This window comes from Heloderma suspectum, chromosome 5, assembly GCF_057233095.1.
Source record: "Heloderma suspectum isolate Gila_16-S chromosome 5, 16-S_ref, whole genome shotgun sequence".
Taxonomy (NCBI): Eukaryota; Metazoa; Chordata; class Lepidosauria; order Squamata; family Helodermatidae; genus Heloderma; species Heloderma suspectum.
Window position 1 is genome coordinate 86889502 of NC_139462.1, and position 24409 is coordinate 86913910.

Here is a 24409-nt window from a genome sequence, read left to right on the forward strand (position 1 = left end):
GTCGTTCAGTCGTGTCCGACTCTTCGTGACCCCATGGACCATAGCACGCCAGGCCTTCCTGTCCTGCGCTCTCTCCCGGAGCGTGCTCAAGTCCATATTCATTGCATCCGTGATGCTATCTAGCCATCTCATCCCCTGCCGTCCCCTTCTCCTTTTGCCTTCAGTCTTTCCCAGCATCAGGGTCTTTTCCAGGGAGTTTTCTCTTCGCATTAGGTGGCTTAACAAAGGAGCGTGCGTGCGTGTGTGCGCGCGCGCGCATATGCACGGGGAAGGTGTGTGTCTCCCAGACTTTAGGTGGAGTTTAATGCCTATGATTGTATTGTAAAACATCTGGTTCATTGGCTACTGCAGTTTGCTGCTGGGAGAAGTGTGCTAAAAGTTTCCCTCGTTCCACACAGAAGAGTATGAGGACAGTTTTTTGCATTTATGATATTTATTAATTCTGAAAAAAAAAGTATTACCTCACTTACCTTTCAAGACAGTTTTACCATTCAAATAACTGACCAGAAATTGACAGCAAAAATGGAAGAACACTTACCTTAGAGTGAGATTTCTGTCATCATTAGAGCTAAGTGAATTTTATGGATTGCACTTTAAGAAACAGCTGGTTTCCTCAATATTTGCAGCATTTTATAGTCTGCTGTCTTATATTTACTTTATGAAATACTTTTGTTATTACAAATACAGGACTTCACCTTAAACACATAATTAGAGTAATTAAGAGTATGGGGGGTGGGGATCAACAGAGTTTGATTTGAGAGAAGATTGTGAAATTGCTCATTAGCCTTTTAAGGTCACTTGGTGACTTTATTTAAGAAGATATGTTAAAAAATCGCTGGTATTTGTTCCTCACATACAGTGGGATAGTGGGTGCCAGTACTAGCACAAAAACATATGAATGTTTGGTAGGGAGGTTAGAGGTATTGTGTTCCACTTTGCCTTTGTTGCTTCAATTATTTTGGGTGCTGATGTATATGGCTTTGAGGCTGTGACAGTATGCGGTTGGTTTTTAAAATTTATTTTGTTGAATTACTAATGTGTTTTACTATTGTAAGTCACACTGAGTATTTTTTAAATACGAAGGGAGGGTGAAATTAAAGATAAATAAGACTGGATTGTTGCCACAGGAAGGATGTGGCCTCTTTAAATAATACAGGACTTTATCTTCAAATAATACAGGACTTTATCTCCCCTCCCCCCTTAAACATACCATTACATCTCCTTCTTCCTTTAGAAAGCTCAAAATGGCCTATGTGGGAATGGGCAATTTGCATGGAAAGCCTCAAACTAGGATTTTCATTGCACCATTCTATAATAGTACAATTACTATAGGCGAGAAGGAGAGTTTCTACAGACTTTTATCATATAAATTGAACAGTATTAACATTTACAACATCACTTTAATCATTTACTTGGTCTGCTTGTCAAATTCATAGTGTTGAAATATATGTGAATCAGTTGACTTTGTGGATGTTGCTATTCACATCAGAAAAACAATACATTTAAATGTTCCAACTGTGCTTGGAAAAATATTTGAGTAGCAGAGATTGTCCTGTGGTTGTTTCACAAGTAACACAAATGATACTATACATACTTGAGAGGAATGAATACAGTAACTTACTTCCAGGTAAATATGTACAGGACTGGATGGCATGGCTGCAATTTTGTATGTGTACATTTGAGATTAAGTCCCATTCAATTCAGTTCCAAATAGATATGCATAGGATCACGTTTGGAAGACCCACACTATCCAAGGAGTCTCCGAACTCCAAATTATGAGATATGGCAGAGCTAAAGGAATCTGTTGAGCGCTCATCCCTGAGTTTGAAGCTGCTTGACTTTAAAAAGCTTAAAGGGACACTACAGCTGTGGACAAGATTTAAAATTAGATCTGCTCACTGTGGGCTAGTTGATAGACATTCACGTGACAGCTTTCTTGCACGTGTACCAGTGTAGCCATCTGCTTTCAGTTCAATGCAGGGCATTGATAGTACTGAAGTAGCTGAGACTTTCTGCGAACATTTCAACCTTGTTCAAGGACTAAGTAAGATACACACTCAAAGGCCTACTTGGCAGAGCAAGGGCTTTATTAAGTTATATCTATGATGCCTGCCCTTCTACGCACTTATTTGGATGCAGGTTTTACTGATATCTAGAGCACGTGAGACTGTAAAAAGACACATAAAGATGGGCTCCTCTCCTGTCAGGTAGTGAACTGATAAAGGCCAAATGAGAGCATCCATGTTCCATTGAGATAATATTTCTGTCTAAGTTTTTGTCAGTGACATTATTTATATGCCCTTGGCTTTGGCTTTTTCCTTTAGGGATTTAGAAGCATCTAATTAGGATTAGAAGGACTGAGCTATTTAAACAAGCAGATGAAATATATAGGGGTTGAGTTTAGTTTTGTTAGCAGCAAGGATTACTGGGGAAAAGGAATCTTAACTTCCATTAAAGAGAGAAATCCTGACAGCTGGCAATTCAGTATCTATTGGGCTGGTGTGCATAATAAAGTCTGCTTCCAAGAATCAGGTTTACAAAGACTTTGAAATTTGTAAGGATGAACTGGAGGTTGTGTGAAAAAGGGAAGGTCAGGAAGAGTCAGATAGATGGGCAGAAGTTCCAGGAATGGGATTATAGCCGTTGTGAGAGAAGAACCGGGAATTGTTCAATGACTGAAGCCCCTTTCCCCCTCCCTTGCACACACACCCCCAATCCTTTTCAGCTTTGGAGATTGAGACACTGTTTGAACACTTCCATGTTTTTCAGTATCTCGAAGAGAAAACTCTCTTGAAAAGACCCTGATGCTGGGAAAGACTGAAGGCAAAAGGAGAAGGGGACGGCAGAGGATGAGATGGCTAGATAGCATCACCGATGCAATGAATATGAACTTGAGCACGCTCCGGGAGAGAGCGCAGGACAGGAAGGCCTGGCGTGCTATGGTCCATGGGGTCACGAAGAGTCGGACACGACTGAACGACTGAACAACAACAACAACAACAAAGCAGGGGTGCATCACCTTTTTGGCCCCAAGGGCTGCATGTGATGCTCACTCAAGGGTTGGGGCCACACACATATGCAAACATGCCACAAACATCAATGGGGGAGGGAGTAGAGAGTTCAGATAGTGGTGGTGGGATCAGGGTTCCCTTTTCGGGGCTGCAGGTTGTGCATGCTGCTCTAAAAGCTGGAAACTGGCTTGTATTTGTTTAAGGAAATCTGGGCTTCTCCAAATGCTAGGTTAAATGGGGTTTGGGGGTGCTTTTTGCAAATGCTTTTCTCTCCCCTCTCCCACCTGGTGAAATCTACTCCCTACTTTTGGGTGATTTGGGGAAGTATTAAAGGTGTTGAAAGTGTTTGCAGTGGGCGCAGCCCCTGCCACGCTCTCAGGTAGCACCTATCTCCCACTGTATCCCCACATGCATTTGAGTGGCACCACCTGCAGCACCATTCTCTTGTTGTTGTTCAGTCGTTAAGTCATGTCTGACTCTTCGTGACCCCATGGACCATAGCACGCCAGGCCTTCCTGTCCTCCGCTCTCTCACAGGGTGTGCTCAAGTTCATATTCATTGCATCGGTGATGCTATCTAGCCATCTCATCCTCTGCTGTCCCCTTCTCCTTTTGCCTTCAATCTTTCCCAGCATCACGGTCTTTTCCAGGGAGTAATAAGGTTGTGCTTCAGAATGAGGTCTTCACAGCCTCAATCACCTGCATCTTTTATTTTGTTGTCCTGTTATTTTGTTGTTTAATAAATGGCCCACCTTCTTTCTACTAACAGTGCCATCATCACATGTTATTGTTGTTGCTGAGTTGTTAAGTCGTGTCTGACTCTTTGTGACCCCATGGACCATAGCACGCCAGGCCTTCCTGTCCTGCGCTCTCTCCCGGAGTGGGCTCAAGTTCATATTCACTGCATCAGTGATGCTATCTAGCCATCTCATCCTCTGCTGTCCCCTTCTCCTTTTGCCTTCAATCTTTCCCAGCATCAGGATCTTTTCCAGTGAGTTTTCTCTTCACATACCATCATCACATACCCAGATCTAATTGGCTACTAGGCAACATCGCTGTTAGCTGCAAGGAGGAGTTTGATTTTTCACCAACAGAAAATGGCGCTGAAGCTGCTGCTGATGTGGATAGTGAACAGGAAGAAATTATCTGTCTGTTCAGGTCTTTCAGGAAACATTTCAGGCCGCCCCAAACCACTTCTTTGTGTGCTGAAATTGGTAGCCCTGAACAGTCAGCTCAGCTCTACCAGACACCAGATTCTACTTTCACATAGCAAATCAGTAGGCATACAACCCTGCGTATGTGGAATGACATAGAAAATGACTTAGAACTTTTATTTTCCTCTATTCCAATTAAACTGCTTCTCGAGTTCTTGCTTAGAGTCTGCAGGATTCTATGGTTCATTGCTTTTGTATTGTAACTATTGCCTATTACAGCACAGCAATCGATTCCATTCTCTCTTACCTACGTGTCATTATGAAGCTAGGCCTATGGTATACATCCAGGAAGTAGTCCTTAAGCTGTTTAATGCTGGAGTTCCAATCACATATGCTAGGAAGCAAGTTCTGTTGCACTCAGTGGGACTTAACTAAGTGTAGTCATCCTTAGGATTGTTCTGTTGGCAGTTTCTCCCATGGCTGATTGAGCACCAGACCTCTGTAAAACCAACATTGGAAATGGGAAAAGGTATTTCAGGGAAATTTGTATTGAGTAGAAGTGGGTTTTGTGTGCTACTGTGTGCATGTGGAGTAGTTTAGTATGCTGAAGAAAATGGGAGAAGCTTTTCATACATAAGTTATATGGTTGAACTTTCACATATGCAAAGAATTGTTGGCTTGGGTGAATGCCTTGGGTGAAGATTTACAAAGCGGATTGATTCATAATATGTGTTTTTTAACACTGTGTAAAAAAAATAATTTGCATAAGGTGTTATCCCTATATGAAAGCTCACGCTACAGCTAGTTAGTCTAGAAGACTCTACAGCATATGTTTTGTCTTCTGTTTCTACAGAGAGTCGGGAAGGTATAACTGCTAATTCCTATTATTCATGTGTTCAGTCTTTGGCCCCTATCCACAGGGGCATGTGGCAAGCTGCTGAGTCATCTCCCTACTTTCTGCATACAACTCATTCATATTGCTGGACACCTTTTTCTGAAACTGGGGGAAACATCAAAAGCAGCCTTCAACATAGTATGTGGAACTGCTGCTAGAAGAGGAAGGGAACCTAGTGTGCATAAACAAATTCTTGTATGTGCTAAAATCCTTGCATGTGCTCTTGTGGATTGCAGTGACTGTCTCCACAGCCATGCAACACTTTTATATGAATCCTGAGGTTTTCAGGGTGCTGAAAAACCTGTGGGGTACAAAACTATCCAGGTAAGCTAGTCTGTCAATATTGTCTTCTAATTTTATCGGGATTTGTAACCAATGGGCTAGTTTATAAAAAGTGAATGGATGTAATGTCGTTAATTCTTTCCCCCCTGCCACCCCCTCAGATTCTTCAGTTTGAGGATATTTTGTGCAACTCATCCTACAGAGAGCACTTTCGAATATACATGGAAAGAATGGATAAGAGGGTTCTGATCAGCTATTGGGAGTCTGTGGAATACTTGAAGAATGCTAATAAGGTATAAGTAGATAAATATGCCAGGCCTTGTTATTGGATATCAATATTTTTTGTGTGGCAAGACTTTACTTGTAAATCAATGTTGCATCAAACTGATTCCTTGTTAAACACATTGTTTCTTTCCTGCATTGCAAAGTTAGCATTGGCTTTAGCATATAAAATGCTAGAAGACATTTTATTAGTCCAGCCAAATGCCTCGATATGATAGTGGGGGCAGATGTCAAAATCAATGCACTCTTCCATGGAATGAGCAGAGAAACTGGGATCTTGAAAATTCAAACCGTAATACTAGATCTACTGGATCACTGGTACTTTTTTCAGTGTTTGTTGCTATGCAGAAGAGTTCATTTTAAGGTGAAGCCAAATCAATAGTTTTCTATCTAGATGGAACCTTCTTTTGTTCCTGGCTGCAATTCTAATGCTAAACCAGAAATAAAGGCCCTTAGAGAGAATTTTATTATGTTTCATGAGGTTTCCCTTTCTCTTTATCCCAAGTTGGCTCTGTGATATCTTCCATTCCTATCTAGTCTGCAGTGAAGGGATGATGTGCATCCAACTATTCAGAAGTGATACTGACATGGATATTGCTTTAAAAAAATGTTTAAAGCAGATCTAGCATATTTGTGGTTTGGAATACATTTTTCAATGCAGAATGTTGTATGGCTGTTTGTCCTGTGCATACCCCCTGATATCATGTAACTGCGATCCCTCTTGCTTTCTGTTTATGGATACATTCTACTCTGGATTATGTTTATTATTGTGGCATTTTAAAAACTCCTATTTTGCCCTTCCTCCAAGGAGATCAGGGTGACATATATGGTCCTCCCCACCCCCCTTATTCTCATAACAACAAGCCCAAGGTCACTCAGTGAGCTTCATGGCTGAGTGGGGATTAGAACCCAGGTCCCTCCAGTCAAACACTAAACTAGCCTCTACATCACAGTGACTGCAACCTTACAAATACTTAAAACTGAGGCTCTTTTGTCAGATAATTAAATTAGGATAATCAAAGAACTGTTTTACTAAGTTGTTCTTGATTACTCTGAATGTTTTTTTTTCACATTTGTCTTTTCTTCTCAGGCTGAAATACCTCAACTTGTGAGTCAAATCTATCAGGATTTTTTTGTGGAAAGCCGAGAAATTCCTGTGGAAAAGTCACTGTATAAAGAGATACAGCAGAGCCTTGTGGGCAACAAAGGCATTGAAGTGTTCTACAAAATTCAGACTGATGTTTACGAAACACTAAAGGACAGGTACTATCCATCATTCATTGTCAGTGATTTATATGAGAGGTTGATCAAGAAGGAAGAAGAGAGGAGTACTGTCCGGATGACATCTGATGACAAAGATGGAGTGGTGAGTTATGCCTACAGTTGTGCTGCATTTATCAATGGAAGATGGTAAAAAGCTAGAGTATTTGATAGTATAATTTCAGGGTATGTAGATAATAATAAGAGTCATAGAGTTGGAAAGTACTTCAGAGGTCATCTAGTCAAGCTCCTGCAAGAAACTCACTGCTATGGGTGGTCATCCAGCCTCTGTTTAAAAGAGCCACATTCAGTTGGACTAAAGGTTCAGCATCCTGTTCCCAAAAGTGGCCAGCCACATTTTTCCAGGAAGGCTACAACCAGGGCATGAAGGCGGCACCCCTCCTCGCTGTTGCCCCAGCAACCGGGTACACTGCCACTGAACCTGGAGGTTCTGTTTAACTACTGTGACTAATTGCCATTGGTAGACTTATCATCCATCAATTTGTCTAACCTCCTTTCAAAGCCATCTATGCCAGTGAGCATTGCCATATCTTGTGGCGGTGAAGTTGATGAAGTAATTATGCACTGGGTGAAGACTTAAATGCTGGCTGTCCTGGATTTCCTCCCTTTCCCCCCAGAGGATCCTTTCTGAAACAGCATGTTACACTAGCTACTTGGCGATCCTTCGGTAGGGAGACCAATTTTTGAGGACAAATTATATATTTCTGTTAGAAGATCAGCGGTTTGACTTAAGAACTCTTGGATCTATACTATTTGGCCCCAATGACTTAATTTTTAATTTGTCAGTTAACCTCAGAATGTTATCTCTTGTCATCTCTATTTGACTTAGTTCTCTAGCCGTAGTCCTCAACAGCTTACAATTACAACTGACCAATGAGACAATGTATTCTTTAGCAGTCCTTTCACTACTTCGTTATCTAACAGTCCAACCAACTCCCTCGTGTATTTAAACAAATATAAACAACCTTCTGGTGTATTTAAACAATTGTAATTACTTTTCTTTTATAGTTTTAGCAATAACTTCCTCAAATATTCTCTCTCTATACTAGAATTAGTGCTCCTTATTTTCCTTATTTGGGCAAGATTTCCAGTGATTGAACAAAGCCTCCTTTTTATGATTTCCTTGGCTCAGTTCATTAACCGCACTGATGTCCTGTTAGACTTATTTGTGCCTTTACAAATGTACATACATTCTAGTTGAGTTGCTGGTTTTAAATAATCTCTATGCATCCTGAAGATACTTTACTCTCCCTTTTAACTAAGCCTAGAAGTCTCCTCTTTGTTTTGTTTTTTAATTAAATTTCCACTTTCCACTTATATACATTAAGAATGTGATAGCACTGTGGTCACTATTCACAACTGGTTCAACAGTACTTATATTTTGGACACATCTTGGGATTAAGTCCAGTGTCATCTCCCCACTAGCCCGGTATTTTCTTTGATAAATAAGTCATTTATCATGTCAAGAGACATTGTTGGCTCCAGGTAATGAGAGCCTCTTGGGCAAAATGTCCTTGCGGGGGCTATTCCTAAGTAGCCCCACTCCTCCTTATTGTTTCTGCTGCTGGTTCACTTGCCCTGTTCCAGAAGGAGAGGGCAAGGTGAGCAGAAACTGCTGCTCCTTCTCCTATTGGTGGACAAGATACCTGGAGAGGTGATGGCTACCACTTGTTTGCTTGGTCTTTGCCCATCCTGGTTGATTACATCAGCTAAATCACATGGCTAAGGGAAGAGATCAATGCCTCCTTGCGGGAGAGGCATGTTCCCTCTTGCTTGAAGGATGCAGTAATAAGACCTTTACTAAAGAAACCTTCCTTTGACCCAAAAGATTTGGGAAGCTATGGGCAGTCTCCAACTATAGGCCAGTCTCAACACTATTCTTGGGCAAAGTGATCAAGAAGGTGGTGGCCTCAGAATTCCAGATGCATTTGGACGATAGTGATCATCTGGACTCATTTCAATTAAGCTTGCATCCAGGATATGGGACTGAGACTGCTTTGGTGGGTGACCTACGCCAGGAACTGGATGGCAGGAGTGTGTCCCTACTAGTTCTTCTGGACTTCTCAGTGGCATTCGATACCATTGACCATGGTATTCCCCTGGACTGCCTGGTGGGGTTGGCCCTTGTGGGCACTATATTGCAGTAGTTCTGGTTCTTCCTGTCAGGTCGTGTCCAGAAGGTAGAGTTGGGGGACTACCGTTGAGTACCACAGACATTGGTCTATGGTGTCTCATAAGATTTCTGTTTTGTTCCCTGTGTTGTTTAACTTCTACGTGAAACTGCTTGGAGAGGTCATCCTGAGCTTTGGAGTGAGTTGCCATCAATATTCAGATGACACTCAGCTCTATTGCTCTTTGTCAACAGCCTTGAACATTGCCTAAATTTGATAATGGGCTGGATGAGGGTGAACAAGCTGAGATTTAATCCAGATAAGGCAGAGGTGCTATTGGTCAGTACAAAGCCTGGCTGAGGGACTGGGATTCTACCTCGTCTGGATGGGGTCATGTTCCCCCTGAAATACCAGGTTTGCAGCTTGGGAGCACTCCTGGATCCTATTCTGTCCTTGGATCTTCAGGTGGCAGCAGGGGCGAGGAAACTTTGGGTGGCACCAGTAGCGAGCTGAAACTTTGTTTCTGTTCAAATAGTGACTATTTTTGAGCAGAAATGTTTTCACTTTATTAGTGGAGCCTTCCAGAAGTTGTGTGTTTATTTGATTAAAAACACCCAGTGTAAACAAGCATCTCATTGACAATATAAAAGCATTAGATAACAAATGACTTACAATGCTGTTCTGGAGGGCTAAAGTATGTTCTGGAGATGTAAAATATCTACTGAAAACTATTTCATGAGATAATCTTAGAGTGTTCTGCCGAGTTGGATTTCTTCCTTAAATTTTTATCTTGCCCTTTTCCCAAAGAGTTTAGGACAGTGTTTATGATTCTTTCCTGCCACATCTTAGCTTTACTACATCCCTGTGATGATATAATTTAGGGTGTGAGATAGCAACTGGCCCAAGGTCACCCAGTGAGCTTCATGCCTGAGGAGGGATTTGAACCCACGTCTCATTCTAGACTGACACTCCTAATCATACATCACACTTGCTCCTCTTTAACTCTACTTAGACAGTGGCTGCGTTCGGACAATCAGCAGGGGAAACGATGCAGTATGAGTTGTTTCCCTGCACGTGCCAGTCGCATGATTAGAGCATTTCTCTAATGACCCACGCTGTGTCATCCAAATGTGGGGCAGCAGGGTTGGCTTCTCACCCACTCCACAACCTCTACTGCAAGCCATGGGTTGCAGGGTGGGTAAGAAGCTAACCCCGCCTTGTTGTGCACTGGGTTCAGACAACATGGCAACCTGCCAGCATGTGCCCAGGTGGGGGAAACAACCCATACTGCGTTGTTTCCCCCACTGATCATCCAAATGCAGTCAGCATATAGCAAGCCAGGCAACCTAATTTTGTTACAGTTTTCAATTATGTATACCAATTCTATCTCTCCTAGAACCAAGTTTGTGAAGAAGATATTGATGAAGGAAGCTCAGGAATTAATGAGCAGGCAAGTTATGCTGTGAATAAGCTACGCCAGTTAAATGACAAACTTGAATATAAGAGACAAGCTCTAAATTCTCTCTGCAGTTCACCAAAACCTGACAAAAAGGTAGGTGTCTTTGTTATTTAAATGCATGATATAAGGAGACTGGGATTAGAGTAGTCATGTAGCTCTGCTCAAGAGAGCTTTCACTCCAAATGCAAATTGGAAGGTGTTACTGTCCATTCTTCTCATTGGCCACTGGCTGTATATCAGTGCCTTTGTGAAACCTTGATAATTTAGTGTGTGCTTGCAGTGCTGTCCCATGCAGACTAAATGAATATTTGTACATATGTAGCTGTCCGACACAAGACCATTGGTCCCTATAACCCAGAACGGTCAATTCCAAGGTTCTGGGTAGAGATGCTTCACAGCCTTAAATACTTTAACTGGAGATGCCAGGGACTAAGCCTGGGATGCTGTGTATGCAAAGCTTGGACTATGGCCAGTCTTAAGTGGCAACCTGTGGAATAGGCAGTAGGGATTTTCTAGCAGTACTAAACTGGAGTATGAGGACCTGCAGGCTTTTTTTTTATGGCATAGGATCATGCCTGCGTTCTTAACTGCCCCTTCTGTTCTGCACTGGAGGCTGTTCTTTGGCTTGCTGAATGAGAGACAAAAGACTGCTATGGTCTAGATGAGCTGCACATGTGTTCATTCTCTCTCTCTCTCTCTCTCTCTCTCTCTCTCTCTGGTTGTAGTGTCTCTCACTTTGGAACTGACTAGTGACACCCCTCCCAGAAAAGCTGGCTAGCCATAACACAAACTGAGTCCTACTATTGACTTGTTTCTCCACATCCCACTCCACATTGTCCAAGCAAAGCCTCATCGGTCAATCATCAGGCCAGCAAATTCCAATAGCTGAACTTTTCAGCTAAAGAGTGGCAGATTTCCTGACTTTCAGCTCCCAAAGCCTCTTCCATAGCCCAGATCACAGTAGCTGGCCCACCACTAATGCACACAACAAGACGAAGCTAGAGAGTCCTTTATGAGAGTGAGCAGGTACTGCAAAGAAAGAGAATGAGAGAGAGCGTGGGTGGGTGGGTAGAGAGCTGCCCTTGGGGTGATTGGGAGTCACTAGTGGCCCTCGGGCCTTGCAGTGAAGAACACTGGCGATGATCTCTTGGATAGCAGGGCATACTTTCTCTCAGTTGTCACATTTGATTGGCTGTCCAGACATACTTTCTATTTCCAAAAAACCTAATGGAATCACTGCTAGACAATATCTTAAATCACTGTGTTTTTAAAAGTTCACATTATCCTTTTAAAACATTTCTGTAGTGACCTCCTCAACCCCTTCTTCCATGAACTTGCAGTAAATAATTATTTATCATTAGATTTCAAGATCTAACTTAGTTTTCAGTTCTGAATTATACTTGACCTTTAAGCCATACCAAGTCAGATTATACATGGGGAAAGTTTTGAGAGCTTTTACTAAATTTCTTGCCCCCTTCCCCTGCAGATGAGGGTATTGTTGTTTTTTTGCTGCTCTTTACTTCTGAATATTTTCATTTTTTTGTTCTAGTGCATGCATCAGAGTGATCAGCTGCAACAGTTAGCACAAATTATTTTTTAAATGGTAGCCCCTATAAATATATTTTTCCCTTGCCAGATTGTTTCTAAACTGAAGGATGAAATCACTGTGATGGAGAGAGAACACAGTGACCTTCAATTACATATTGAAAGAACAGATTGGTGGTGTGAGAATTTTGGCATGTGGAAAGCCTTCATAAATACTAGTGAGGTATGTCTTTTCCTTGTCCAGTCTGATATTTGTAAAAATATGAGCGAAACCTTCCTTTCTGTCAAAGGTTTATGTGAGCATGTTCCTTTTTCTAGTGTGCAAAAATACTGCAAATCCACTTCTCCTCATTTTTCAATGCATGGTACAAAACTTTTGTCATTCTTCATCATATAGCAGTGGCCGTGTTCACATGTCACAGAAAGCCAAAATTCCTGGCTTAATAAAACAAGATATTAATGAGCTGACTTATAATCCTGGTTTGTGTGGGAGCAATTAACTGCAGTTCCCGGTTTGCACATAACAGGAAGCTATACTTAAGTGTGGCTTCCTGGCTTGCTCGTTCCAATCTGGCCTCTGGCCTGGTTTTGGGACAGGAACAGCCTTGGTAACCCTGGAGACTTCTTTCGGTTCTGGTGGAATTTCCCACTCTCTTTTGCCTCCTTTAGGTATGTGGCCAGAGAGGAAGTGTACCCATTTTCATGGGTACGTTCCCCTACCTACATATGGTAGTTCTGATCTGGATCTGGGCCCTGCATACTTACTTGTTAGTAAAAAATAAAGAGAGGGTTAGCTACACTATGGGTATCTAACATAGCTGGTGGTTGCTGGAGGTTGTTCATGGGACTGCTTTTCTAGAGCTTGTCTCTAGCAGGATAATATTTGCTGAATTTAGGACACATCTAGAGAAAATGGCAAGCAGTGTCCCATCAGGATCCATATCAACTGCATTCTTGTTCAATGTGTATATGAATCCACTTGCTTGAAATGCAGTTGCTTGAAATACAAAATGCTTACTTTGTTTCTAGAATTGAGTAAAGCGGGTATTTTGTGACTGGGGATATGGATAAGGTGTTTTTTAAAAGTTTGTCCTACTTTGTTCAGTATATATGTGTTATCCACCCTAATGGGATCAGAGATCAGATATGCTAGTCTTTATATCTTCAACCTATCCCTTGAATCCTTGTTTACTTTTCAGTCCTGTTAAAAAAAAATAAAATCAAAACCTTTTATGTGCAGCAGTGAATATGCATGCGTACTTGGGATTTTCATGTAAACTTTGTGTGCGTGCATGTTCTTTTCCAGTACTACCTGTAAACATAATATTAAGAAATCCTCTCCTTGTCTAGGTCATAGAAGAAAATGGTGAACAAGTGCCCTGTTATTCTGTTATGGTGAGTTTACAAGAGATTGGAGGTGTTGAAGCCAGGGAATGGACGGTCCTCCGAAAGCTCAGCGAGTTTCAAAGCCTGCATCGGAAACTCAGTGAGGTACAGAGAAACTGTGGGAGTTGCTGTCACTTAGTGTTAATGTTCTATTTGCGACAGGAATGACCAACCCTTTTATCCTCAGTCGCTGCTCTGCCCTCCATATAGCAGGGCAGGGGCCAGTAGTGTGTGTTATCAAATAACCCAATCCCCTCGCAGGCAGTCAGATTCCATAGTAACATACAGTAGGTGTCAACCAGCGCTAAGGGTGTCACAGTTGTGGTGCACACATGGACTTGGGCATGGATAAGGCATTACATACTAGTTTCTTACATCTTTTGCAAATCATTTTCTGTTCCTTGTAAGTGTGCAAGGTTTTTTTAAACACACTACAATTTGAGATTAGTGGGACTTCCGCAGCCCCAGTAAAGTTACCTCAGGAGTCATGCATTGACCCTCACCTGCCAATTCGCCATTGCTGGTGTAGAATGTCGAGTTATTTGAGAGTATGCTTTTCTTGTGTGCAGGAGAGTTGTGCCTCTGTGTGTGTGTGTGTGTGAAATTCTTACTCCAGTGTCCCCAAGGGGCATGTTGTGGCTGAGTCAGTAGAAGTGGCTTGTTGGTGCAGTCCTCCCCCTTGGCATAAGGGCAAAGTAGGACCAAAGACGCTCTCTTGCCTAGAACCCCACAAAAAGCATTGGGACTGCCCAAACAGATGTAGGTAATGGAGAGAGCAGTATATGAGATCCCATTTTCCCCCTTAACATGGTACATCTTGTTTATCCTCTTTCCTTTCTCCTCCTTTATTTCTTTTCTTGTGCTGTGTGTGCTCTCTTAGTTAACCATCTGCTTTCTGTTCCCTACATTTACTGATCCTAATTAACAATATTTTTTGGTTCAGGGAATCTGGCATTTTTTATTGTTTTACTGTGATTTTGCTGCTGGAACTATTAAGGAAAGTAATCCTACGATAAGGTGTCTTTTGTTCATATTTCCCCACTGTTAGTTCTGTTTTAAATCTGATCTTGTTAGAGCATATTCCACTCTGGTTGTCAACATGGCAGAAGGGCATAAATTTATACTGTATACAAGATTTCTCCTCCTGCCTTTATGTTAGAGACACTGGAGTTCAGAGTTGTCTGGCATAAATGAATCAACCAGAAGGTGTTGTATACAAAGCAAGTCATGTTTAACTGTTTAATTTAATTTAGTTTACTGACTTGACCCTTATATAATGTACCCTGCATTTCTGTAAGTTGATCGCTCAGATGAGCCTTAGGCTTAATTCTGGAGCCATTGCTGCACTTACTCATATCTGTTTGGAAATGTTCCTGCAGGCAGGGATATGCAGAGGAGCTGAAAACCAGCACTTCCCTTTCTGTCTTCCTCTTACTCCTTGCCCTGTTGTATTTAGTTGAGTGCGTTAATTAAAACTGAAAAATAATTGGGATCTGGTTTTCTTTCTGCACCTAGTGCTTCCCATCATTAAAGAAAACTCAGTTGCCTTCACTCAGCAAACTGCCCTTTAAATCTGTAGACCAGAAATTCATGGAGAAATCCAAGAACCAGTTAAATAACTTTTTACAGGTAAGATATCAAAGAGTACATTGAGACAGCAGTCTTTAAAAAAAAAATCAATAACCCAAAATGGTTCACTGTACTTTTTTCATGAGGTTTAGATCAAAATCAGTTTCTGCGTTTCAGATTCTGGCCTTTTTTTTCATGATCTCTGTAGGCTTTTTCATACATTATGGCCCAAATTCAGAGAAAATCAAGGTTATCTCCCACTGAAATCAATAGGAAAAGATAATTGTTACCAGGGATGGACAAACCAATCCATTTCCAGTCTGTGTCAGTTTCACATATATTCAATCATAAGTCCATTCTGTCCAATTTCTGCATCAGTCTGCAATTTAAAAGCAAACCCAAATCACAAAAATTAGTATTTCTCAACTTTTCCTCTTCTCTTTTGATTTAGGCTGTGTTTAAGTGTACGACTTGGATATTTTAAGTATCCATCTAAACATTTAAAGCAGGTGTCCCCATTGTGCAGCCCATGGACACCTCCAATGGTGTCCACAAAGGGGACTTCAATGTGGTGCCCGTGGGTACCTGCAAAATATTTATTTTTCCCCATGTTGTTTTTAATTTATGTATATGAATTTGTATGAAATGCATACAACTTTCTAGCAATTACACATAGGCTTCAACAAAAGCAGACCAAATATCCAAGTAAATATCCATTTGAAGGTGGCATTTATATGCCACCCATTCAGATATTGAAAGCTTTGTAAGGTCCTTGATCTGTTGCATTACAGGAGTTGTTTATCCTTCCAGTATTGTAATATCAGTCTTTTAGCTGACAAAAGGGTGTAGACTGACCATTTGTTAATTTCCATGAAACAGGTAAATAATTTAAAAGAGCATGCATATCAGTTAATATTAAAGCCTGTTCCAGTACAAAATATATCTGTGTAATAACCTCCCCGCAAAAAGAAGCAACTTCTGGACGTTGCCAAAACATACATTTAAAAGAAGCATTAGCTGAATTGCGCGCCAGCAATTAGCCAAATTAGACAATCACTTATTAAAGGGACGTTTCAGTGTCCAGTAGACATGAAACAAATTTTTTTGCTGAAGAAGACCCAGCCATAGATGCAACAGGTAGAAGCCAAAGTGGCAATCCACTGATTAGACATTTTTGTGCTGGTGCCCACAGGACTTTCTCAAATTCCCAGATCTACCCATGAGTCCAAAACGGTTGGGGATCCATGATTTAAAGTGTGGCAAACCAGTGTTTGCAAACATACACATCGAACAAGTACACTTCTCAGGGTGCCAGAATTGGCTGATAATGGCAGACCTGGGTTTGCCCTGCATCGTGTACGATGCAGTCCTATGTGGTGAGAAGCACTAACAGGCTTTTCTTATATGGACCCATCTCCCATTGAGGCAAACAGTGTTAAAATGTAAACACGATGCCTTCTTCGTACTGTTTTGTGTGCAAACTCTCAGTTAACTAACTTTCCAAGAATGTGCTTTGGAGCTACCGAAAGATGCTTGATGCCAAAAACCACTGTTGGCTTTTGGTTGTATCCAGTGTTAGTCTGACGTAAGCCCTATTCATTTTAATGGGTCTATTCTAAGTAGGACTAACATTGGATACAACCCTGTGCGAGCTCCTTTAAGACTGGCAGACATTGGTAGCGCTGATTATCATTTCTTGCTCTACATATAGAACCTTAATCTGCTCCACTGGTAAGTTGTTGCTGCTGCTTTAAAAAAAGAATTCTTTACAATTGCTGTGTCCTGAAATTGTCTTTCTTCTGTCTTTTCCCACAGAAATTGCTTTCTGATGAAAGGCTCTGTCAGAGTGAAGCGCTTTATGCCTTTTTAAGCCCTTCCCCCGAACACCTCAAGGTTATCGACCTACAGGGAAAGAAGTCTTCTTTTTCACTCTCTTCTTTTTTGGAAAGGCTTCCTGGTGACTTCTTTTCTCATCAGGAGGTGAGTGGGTGAAGAATGGTATATTTTGGTGGCAGATTAATAATTCCTGTCTAAGATAAATAAGAAGCACCTATACGTCATCTGAGATGAACTACTTGCAGTCTTGTGGCTGATTTAAGTGAGTGAACCAATGGTACGGTATTAAAGATCCCTGCCAATTGTAATGCAGGTTGCTAATGAATGTGTGTGCATTTGTGTGTGTCTTCTTCACATTTCACTGTGCAACTTCTCCTGCGCAAGCCTGATTGAAAACAAGGCTTCATTTCAAAGGAGCATGCACACACAAAAATAGTTCTTGGTGAATGAGGCATACCCTTGGCATGTATAAGGTCCCAGGTTCAATCCATGTCATCCCTAGTTTATAAATATTGGGCAGCAAGGCTGGACAAGATGTCTGTTAGGTACTCTTGAAAGTGGTCTAATAATTTCACATGGTTCCTTCTCTTTGACTTCCCACTGCTATGGCTCTACTCACTGGTTCACAGTCAAGAAAACAGGATAAAACTGATGAGGTGATACAAAGAGTAATGACTGAGTATTGGCTTATAAGAAGTAATAGAGGGAATGTGTGGAATCTGGGCAGCCTGGAGAGTTCTGAATAGCTACAGGACAGGCGTACATTCTGACAGCTGATTCACACACGGATGTTCATTACGCAGTATTTCATTACATGAAGACTTCTTACTTATTTGTCAGCTCAATGTACAGTTGCATCCATTGAAAAATATTATGACAGGTCAAACAAAATATTATGTCAACTCAATTACAGTAGTATTATTTGTCAAGATTCTATATTGCACTTCAGCACCTTTTATTTAAACAGCTTGCACTCCATACATCTTTGCTGTTCAGAACTAAGCTAGAAGATTGAGGAGTAAAGACTTATGAGGAGAAATTATTCTGCTTCTGCAGCTGTCAAGGTGAACAAGGCATGTTCCAAGTTGTAGGGGCAATCTAGGATTTCTGTCTTAGAAGAACAGAAAAATGGCCACCATAATTTATTTAATCAGATTTTCTATTCTGTACTTGTATTGTTTGTTCAGGAGGAGGCTGAAGATGAGGACGATCTGTCTGACTACGGGGAAGATGTGGATGGGAAACGGGATTCCCTTGCTGAGCCTTGCTTTATGCTGATAGGAGAGATTTTTGAGCTGCGAGGAAGTAAGCAAGGAACTTGTTCATTAACTCATAGCTTCGGGAAGATGGTGTATTTCCATCAAAAAGCTTTCTTGTACAATTTTTAATATAGGAAAGGTGATTTTCTGTCTAAGGCCTAGTTTATATGCAGTGAGCCATGGGTAAAGTGCTTACTAATGTTCCACATGTAAAACTGCCCAGAGAACTTCAGCTATTGTAATAAATGAATGAATGAATGAATAAATAAATAAATGTGCCCCATACATATTTACTAGATGTGCTGGTCTGTTTGCATGTGGCATTAGTATGCAAGTAAATTGTGACCTGGACAGGTGTGCGTGGATCATTTACATGGGTAAATGCATTTGGCCCATATCAGACATAAATCAGGCCTTAGAATACTGGTTTCCTTATGAATCCCTCATGTGGTTCTTAGCATGAGGACTAGAGTCTTAAAATCCTAATCACAGCTTCATAAAAATGCGTTTTTGTTTGTGTTAACCTCTCCATGGCATGCCATTACTCTCAACCACAGATTAACTGCTGAAGAAGGCCGCAAGTGGTAGCAAGCAGGTAAACAACCTTCGTGAGCCCAGATTTGGTACTAGTCATTAAGAGAAGTTGAGAATTATTTCAGAATATGAAAGCGCTTTTATAAATATTAAAACAGCAGAAGTTATTATAAACAAATACCTTGAACTAGATAAGATGGGACAGAAGGCTAAATACACTGATTAAAGAAATTGAATGAGATTTTTTTGTAAATGGAGACGCCATTTCTGTTTGTATCAATTTATGACGAAATCCTTACAAGATTCCCTTCAACTGGTACTTGACACCATGTAAGTTGAACATTGTAAGACCAGTCAGTCTAAGAACTGGATGTGTTGCCTGCCTGCTACTGATTTTCATGCAGCTGTGGTAGACCTGTTCACTAACATCGATATATTATCTTAAAAGTTGTACTTTTTTTTAGAAAGACTGACTAATTTATAATTTGCCCATCTGTAAAATAACTATCCATGTAACTGTCAGTGTTGGGAGGATTTGAAGTCCTCAGATTTCAGAGGACACAGGAGACTCTGTTGCAGAAATTACTCTCTAAAGAAACATTCCGAAGTTAAGATAGTTGAGCTGAAGTCTTTAGATTTACTCACATAGAAAAATAGATTAGTGTTGCGTGCTTCATATTAAAGTCCTTAAAATATAACTTTACAATGGGTAACGCTAAATAAATGCCATAAGAGTTTCTGTATTGTGATAGATTTAAATCATTGGCTAACCTCCATCTTATGATGGCTATTAAGTAGGAGGGGTCACACAATCACTTGCAGTAGTAAAATACCTGCACAAAAACACCCCTCTTGTGGAAGAATGCATAAAGAGAGCATATTTCATTTATCTATGTTAATATTTTTATCCTGCTTTCCCCTCCTTATGGAAGCCTCAAAGCAGCTAACAGAATCCAGCAAATAGTCAGAATTAAAATAATCCACATCATCAAAATCATAAAATGCAATACACAACAATAAATACAAACAGCATAAAAAAGAACTTAGAAAGCTAATCAACAAATAATACTTAACAACTTAAAGAGAAACAGAGTTAATAGAAAGAAAAGTAGCCATTGCCATTGATACAATAAAGGAGTCACATGATCCAGTCACTTGGCCCCGGTCAACATTTCGGCTGCAGCATTCTCCTCCACCTGAAGTTTCGGAGTGGTTTTCAAGGGCAGCTTTACAGAGAACTAATTCATGTGCAACCGTTGTCAGGTCCAGCTGTACCAGGAACAAGTGCATCTGGCACAATGTTCTAAGCTAGGCAAAAGCACTTCTGGTCATAACCACTACCTGAGCATCTAGGAACAAAGCAGGTCCAGGAATACCACCAAACTGCTAACCTCTTTGAAGGTAGGAGTTTGAATAACCTCGGGCGCCATTCACCTAATTATCTGCTGGGGTGTAGCTTGTTGTGTCATCTGAACCCAGGCAGTATGGCTTGTATGAGGGGGGAAACTACCCTCAAATGAATCAACAGCTCATGGGTTATTTGAGGGTTGTTTCCCCCTCAGACAAGCCATGCTGCCCGGGTTCAGATGACACAATTACTGCAGGTGGGTAACTCGGCTGTCGGTGCCCAGAACATGCCAGCATGCACTGTTGATTTCAGCAAGCCACCATGGTTTCAATAAGCCATAGTGGTTTGTTTTGATCATGTGAACCAGGTCACTAATTCAGAACCTCCATGGCCTCCCCAGAATAAGATGCCAAGTTGATATAGAGCTGAATATCACTAGCATATTGATGAAATCCCATTCCATGTTCCCAGATGATCTCTCCCAGCAGGTTCATGTAGACGTTAAACAACATAGATGTTAAAACAGCATATTTGAGTAGGCCCTAACTGCATGCTTGGAGTTCACGTCTATGTGCTGCTTGCTTTTCTTTGTTTTAGTGTTTAAGTGGGTGAGGAAGACACTAATTGCACTAGTTCAAATCACTTTTGGAAGAACCATCAACAAGTGAGTGTATTACACTTTCTCTGCTTCTAGAATTGTTGTTCTGTACATACGTTGCTTGATGCAGGAACAGTTGAAAACAGCAGTGACATGATTTGTGGCTGGCATGGTTTCTTTTGTTCTCAAACAAGTGAGCTGGTGTATGTAAATGGAATGGAAAGTCAATTTCACAAGCTTTGTGTTGGAATTGCAGTAAGTGCGTCTTAATTTTTTTCTTAAGGGCTTGTATGTCAAACATCCCATGTGATCAGGCCGAACCAAAAAGCAAAAGTAAGGTAAAAGTCTGTGCCAAGCTATCCCAGAATTTGATGCCAAGAAAAATTGAATTTGTGATCTGTAGAAAGTACAGTGGCATATTTTCTTATTTTGCATAATTCTATTTCTGCTAGTCAGGGAATGGGGAAGCAAAGAGTTATGCAGAGCACTTCCTAGCTTCTGAAGTTGCAGTCCTGTACTGACTTACCTGGGAGTAAATCCTACTGAACCCAATGAGGTTTACTTTGAGTAGACACGTATAGACATGTATAGGCACTGTGAGACTGCAACAGGCATCACATAAACACTTTCAAACCTTTCTCAGCCTTGAGGGCTAGAAACATGTCTGGTGTTTTTATTTTTTTTTTAAGAGCTGAGATTTTTCAGGATTAATTTTGCATCCATTAACAAATGTGTACGCAGTGTAGATGCACTGAAAATATATTGCAATATAAACCACCAGAGGGGGCATAAGAGCAGAGGATTTCACGCGCTCTATGTTTTCTATAGGACAGTGCTCTGCAAATGTTTTGAAGTAGGACCCAACTATAAACTAACTCTACCTTTCAAGGCCTGCTTTCCACCTCTACAATAGAAAAAGAAACGCTATCACACTGGTAGTAAACAAGTTTATAGTTTATTTTCATTTTTAATGTTAATATAGATGTATATAGGTGGCATGTATTTGAATAGAATTTAAGAATGACAATATAGGGAGCAAGCGAGCCTGTCTCTTTCAATAGCAACATAACTATGGTAATGTTGCCCCAGGGAAAGAAAAAACCTCTGGAAATTCTGGTGGGCTGGGGGAAAGTGTCTCAATGTGCAACCCATCTAGGAATACGTGAGAGCACTATCATAGATGGAAACTGGCACATTGCAACACATGCTGTTCCCCACATCTTGCGAACTATTGAATGCCATTAAGAAGGCACACAACTAATGCTATTTGCTATATTTAATATAAACTCTACAACTTACAAGCATATAGATTTGTGCAAATGGTATATATCTTAAATGACTATCTCATTGGGAGCCAAATTGTTAACGTCTGGAAGCACCACAAAGAAGTGGGTTGAGTTTTTTTTTAAGGGTTTTTACTTGCCTTGTCGGTTTCACCAGAATGCAGAGTGGAGGGAACACGAGCAAAAAGGGCAGTGGAGCCATTTACACACTGTCATCAGCCACATGGCTGATCACTCTTCTGCACCAGGTGACTTGACAGTTCACACCTGAGAGCTTTGCACTGCAATTATGAAGATCAACACTTCATAAAAAGGGCTGGGGTCGGGGGCTGGGGAGGCTAGGCAAAGACAGAAATGCAGAAGTTGGGAGGAGTGTCATCTGGATTCTTGGTAATAAATGCATGAGGGAATAGTGATAGGACTGGAAAAAACAGCTTGTGGTTGAAGTACGCCTTGGACTATTGGACTGATAAAATGTTTGCTCTTCTATGCAAGGTAGTGTTTCTCTTAAAGGGGGAAGAAAGTTTTATGATGGTGCTTCCATTTCCAAAGTCTGCAACTGTCATTTCTGCAGTACTGTCACACAAGCAGAAAATTGGTGGGGATAGCAATATTTTTGCCTTACTTTAGCTGTGGTGCTGTCATGCAGATATGGAGGATGACCCAGAAATGTTAAACAAATAAAACAGGCTGCTTACCACTTGTTTTCAGCAACTAAAATAGCTTTTAACCCTAAGGATAGAAATTTTGCAATCAAATTCTGAGAAGCCCAGAAACAGGCATTAAATTAATCTAGAGAGTCCACTCCCTCCCAGTTCTCATGAATATAACGGATAGACTCCATGGTCAGTTTTGGAATCTTCTTGTCTGGAGCCTTTCCTTAAATGGATGGCATTAGGTTCTCAGCATATTAAGGTAGGCAGAGTTCCTCCCACAATTTTGGCAGTTAGGGAAGTCTGGCGTATGGATAGATCCAAAATAGATAGATCACATCCATTACAGTTTGATCCATTTTCCCATGCCAAATTGACTTTGTGGGGAAATCCAGATTTAAGAATTGGCAAGAAAATGTTTTTATGGCGGACCTGGACAGATAAAATGATCTTTACTTTAGATCAATTAGTGGGGGTTGATTATGAGTTTTTGGTATTTCCAATTTTGTGAGACCAATTTGATCTGCCAGCTTCAGCGGAATGGCAGTATTTGCAATTGAAATATTTGTTGGTATCTAGATTCAGTCCTGCTGCTTTTACTGCCTTGGAGTCTCCTTCACTATTGGAAATACTTATTAGAGCTGATCAGATGTATCGACCTACAATTCACATTTATAAACATTTATTATCAATGAATAAATATGACACAAGTGGTTTACAGCAGGAATGGAACAGGGAATTGGAATGTCCTATTTTGCTTAATCAATGGACTGCTGTTTTGGAGTCTGTGTCAGACATTTCAGTGGATCTTCGGTTACGCCTTATTCAGCAAAAGCTTTTGTTTTGGGTCTATTGGATGCCACAATGTCTTTTTAGTTAAGGCTTGTCAAATTCAGCTAATTGTTGGAGGTATAATGCAGCCAATGCTTCTTTTATTCATATGTTTTGGAAATGCCCAATGGTTGCCTCCTTTTGGGAGGAAGTCATTGTAAGGATAAATTTCGTATTGGAAAGCTCTTTAATATTTACTGATGTAAATGTTCTCTTAAATTACTTACCTGCTTCTTGGAACGTAACACATGGTCAGCATAAATGGATTTTTCACGCCCTTTTGGTTGCTAAAAGACTGATACTACGATATTGGAAAGATAAAAGCTCACCGCCTATAACGCAATGGACTGAAGATTTAACAACACTAGCAACATTTGAAAGAGTGGTATATAGGCGTAACTTGCAAATGGACTTATATGCAGATATTTGGTCTGCTTTTACTGAAGTTTATGTGTAACCCACCCCCCCCCCATATTGTAATGTTAGAAACGGAGGATTTTGAATATGTTGTTGGTATTTTTTTATTTCACTTTTTTATTTTTCATTTATTTATTTATTACATTTATATCCTGCCTTTTTTCCTTCTTAAGGACCCTTTTTAGGTTTTCTCATGTTTTCAGTTTCTTTTGTTTTGTAAAAAAAATTCACAATAAAACTTTAAAAAAATGAATATAATGGATAGATGGATAGCTTGGATTACTTGTAGATGGAGAATAAGAGCTCTTGTGCCTTTTTTGGATCTATCCATACTTCATATAATTGAAATGCCACACCCACCCACCTTGGCAATACCCTACGCTAGTAATAGCCTTGTTGTTGTTCAGTCGTTAAGTCGTGTCCGACTCTTCGTGACCCCAAGTAATAGCCTACAGTGGCCTAATTATAATGCCAGGCAAGCAGTTTTGCCACAGTTCTGCATTAAAGAGATTGATCATTTCAAGTTGAGGGGTTAGTTTTAAGGGAGGTATTCTGAAGTTGCAAGTGGAGATAAATTGCAGTGGTTCATTCTTCTTCATTTTCCTAATCCCACCTCCCAGCACAGGCCATGCAGAATTCTGAGGTGATAGTGAACTCTACCATGTCACGCTACAGG

General features: G+C 40.7%; 1 protein-coding gene across 4 annotated transcripts in view; it reads left to right on the top strand.

The window, feature by feature from the left end:
* The window catches only part of SNX25 (sorting nexin 25), an 89149-nt gene that overhangs the window by 57903 nt on the left and 6837 nt on the right, over nt 1-24409 (top strand). For 2 of the 4 annotated variants that reach the window (XM_084856601.1, XM_084856602.1), the window contains 9 exons: nt 5503-5634; nt 6714-6989; nt 10412-10567; nt 12111-12242; nt 13370-13510; nt 14921-15034; nt 16790-16954; nt 17998-18115; nt 20549-20615. In XM_084856601.1, coding sequence (XP_084712727.1) covers nt 5503-5634; nt 6714-6989; nt 10412-10567; nt 12111-12242; nt 13370-13510; nt 14921-15034; nt 16790-16954; nt 17998-18115; nt 20549-20615 — 1301 coding nt within the window. Of the gene's footprint in view, nt 1-5502; nt 5635-6713; nt 6990-10411; nt 10568-12110; nt 12243-13369; nt 13511-14920; nt 15035-16789; nt 16955-17997; nt 18116-18626; nt 18665-20548; nt 20616-24409 lie in introns of all 4 variants that reach the window. The other 2 variants (XR_014792149.1, XR_014792148.1) reach the window with 2 other exon arrangements.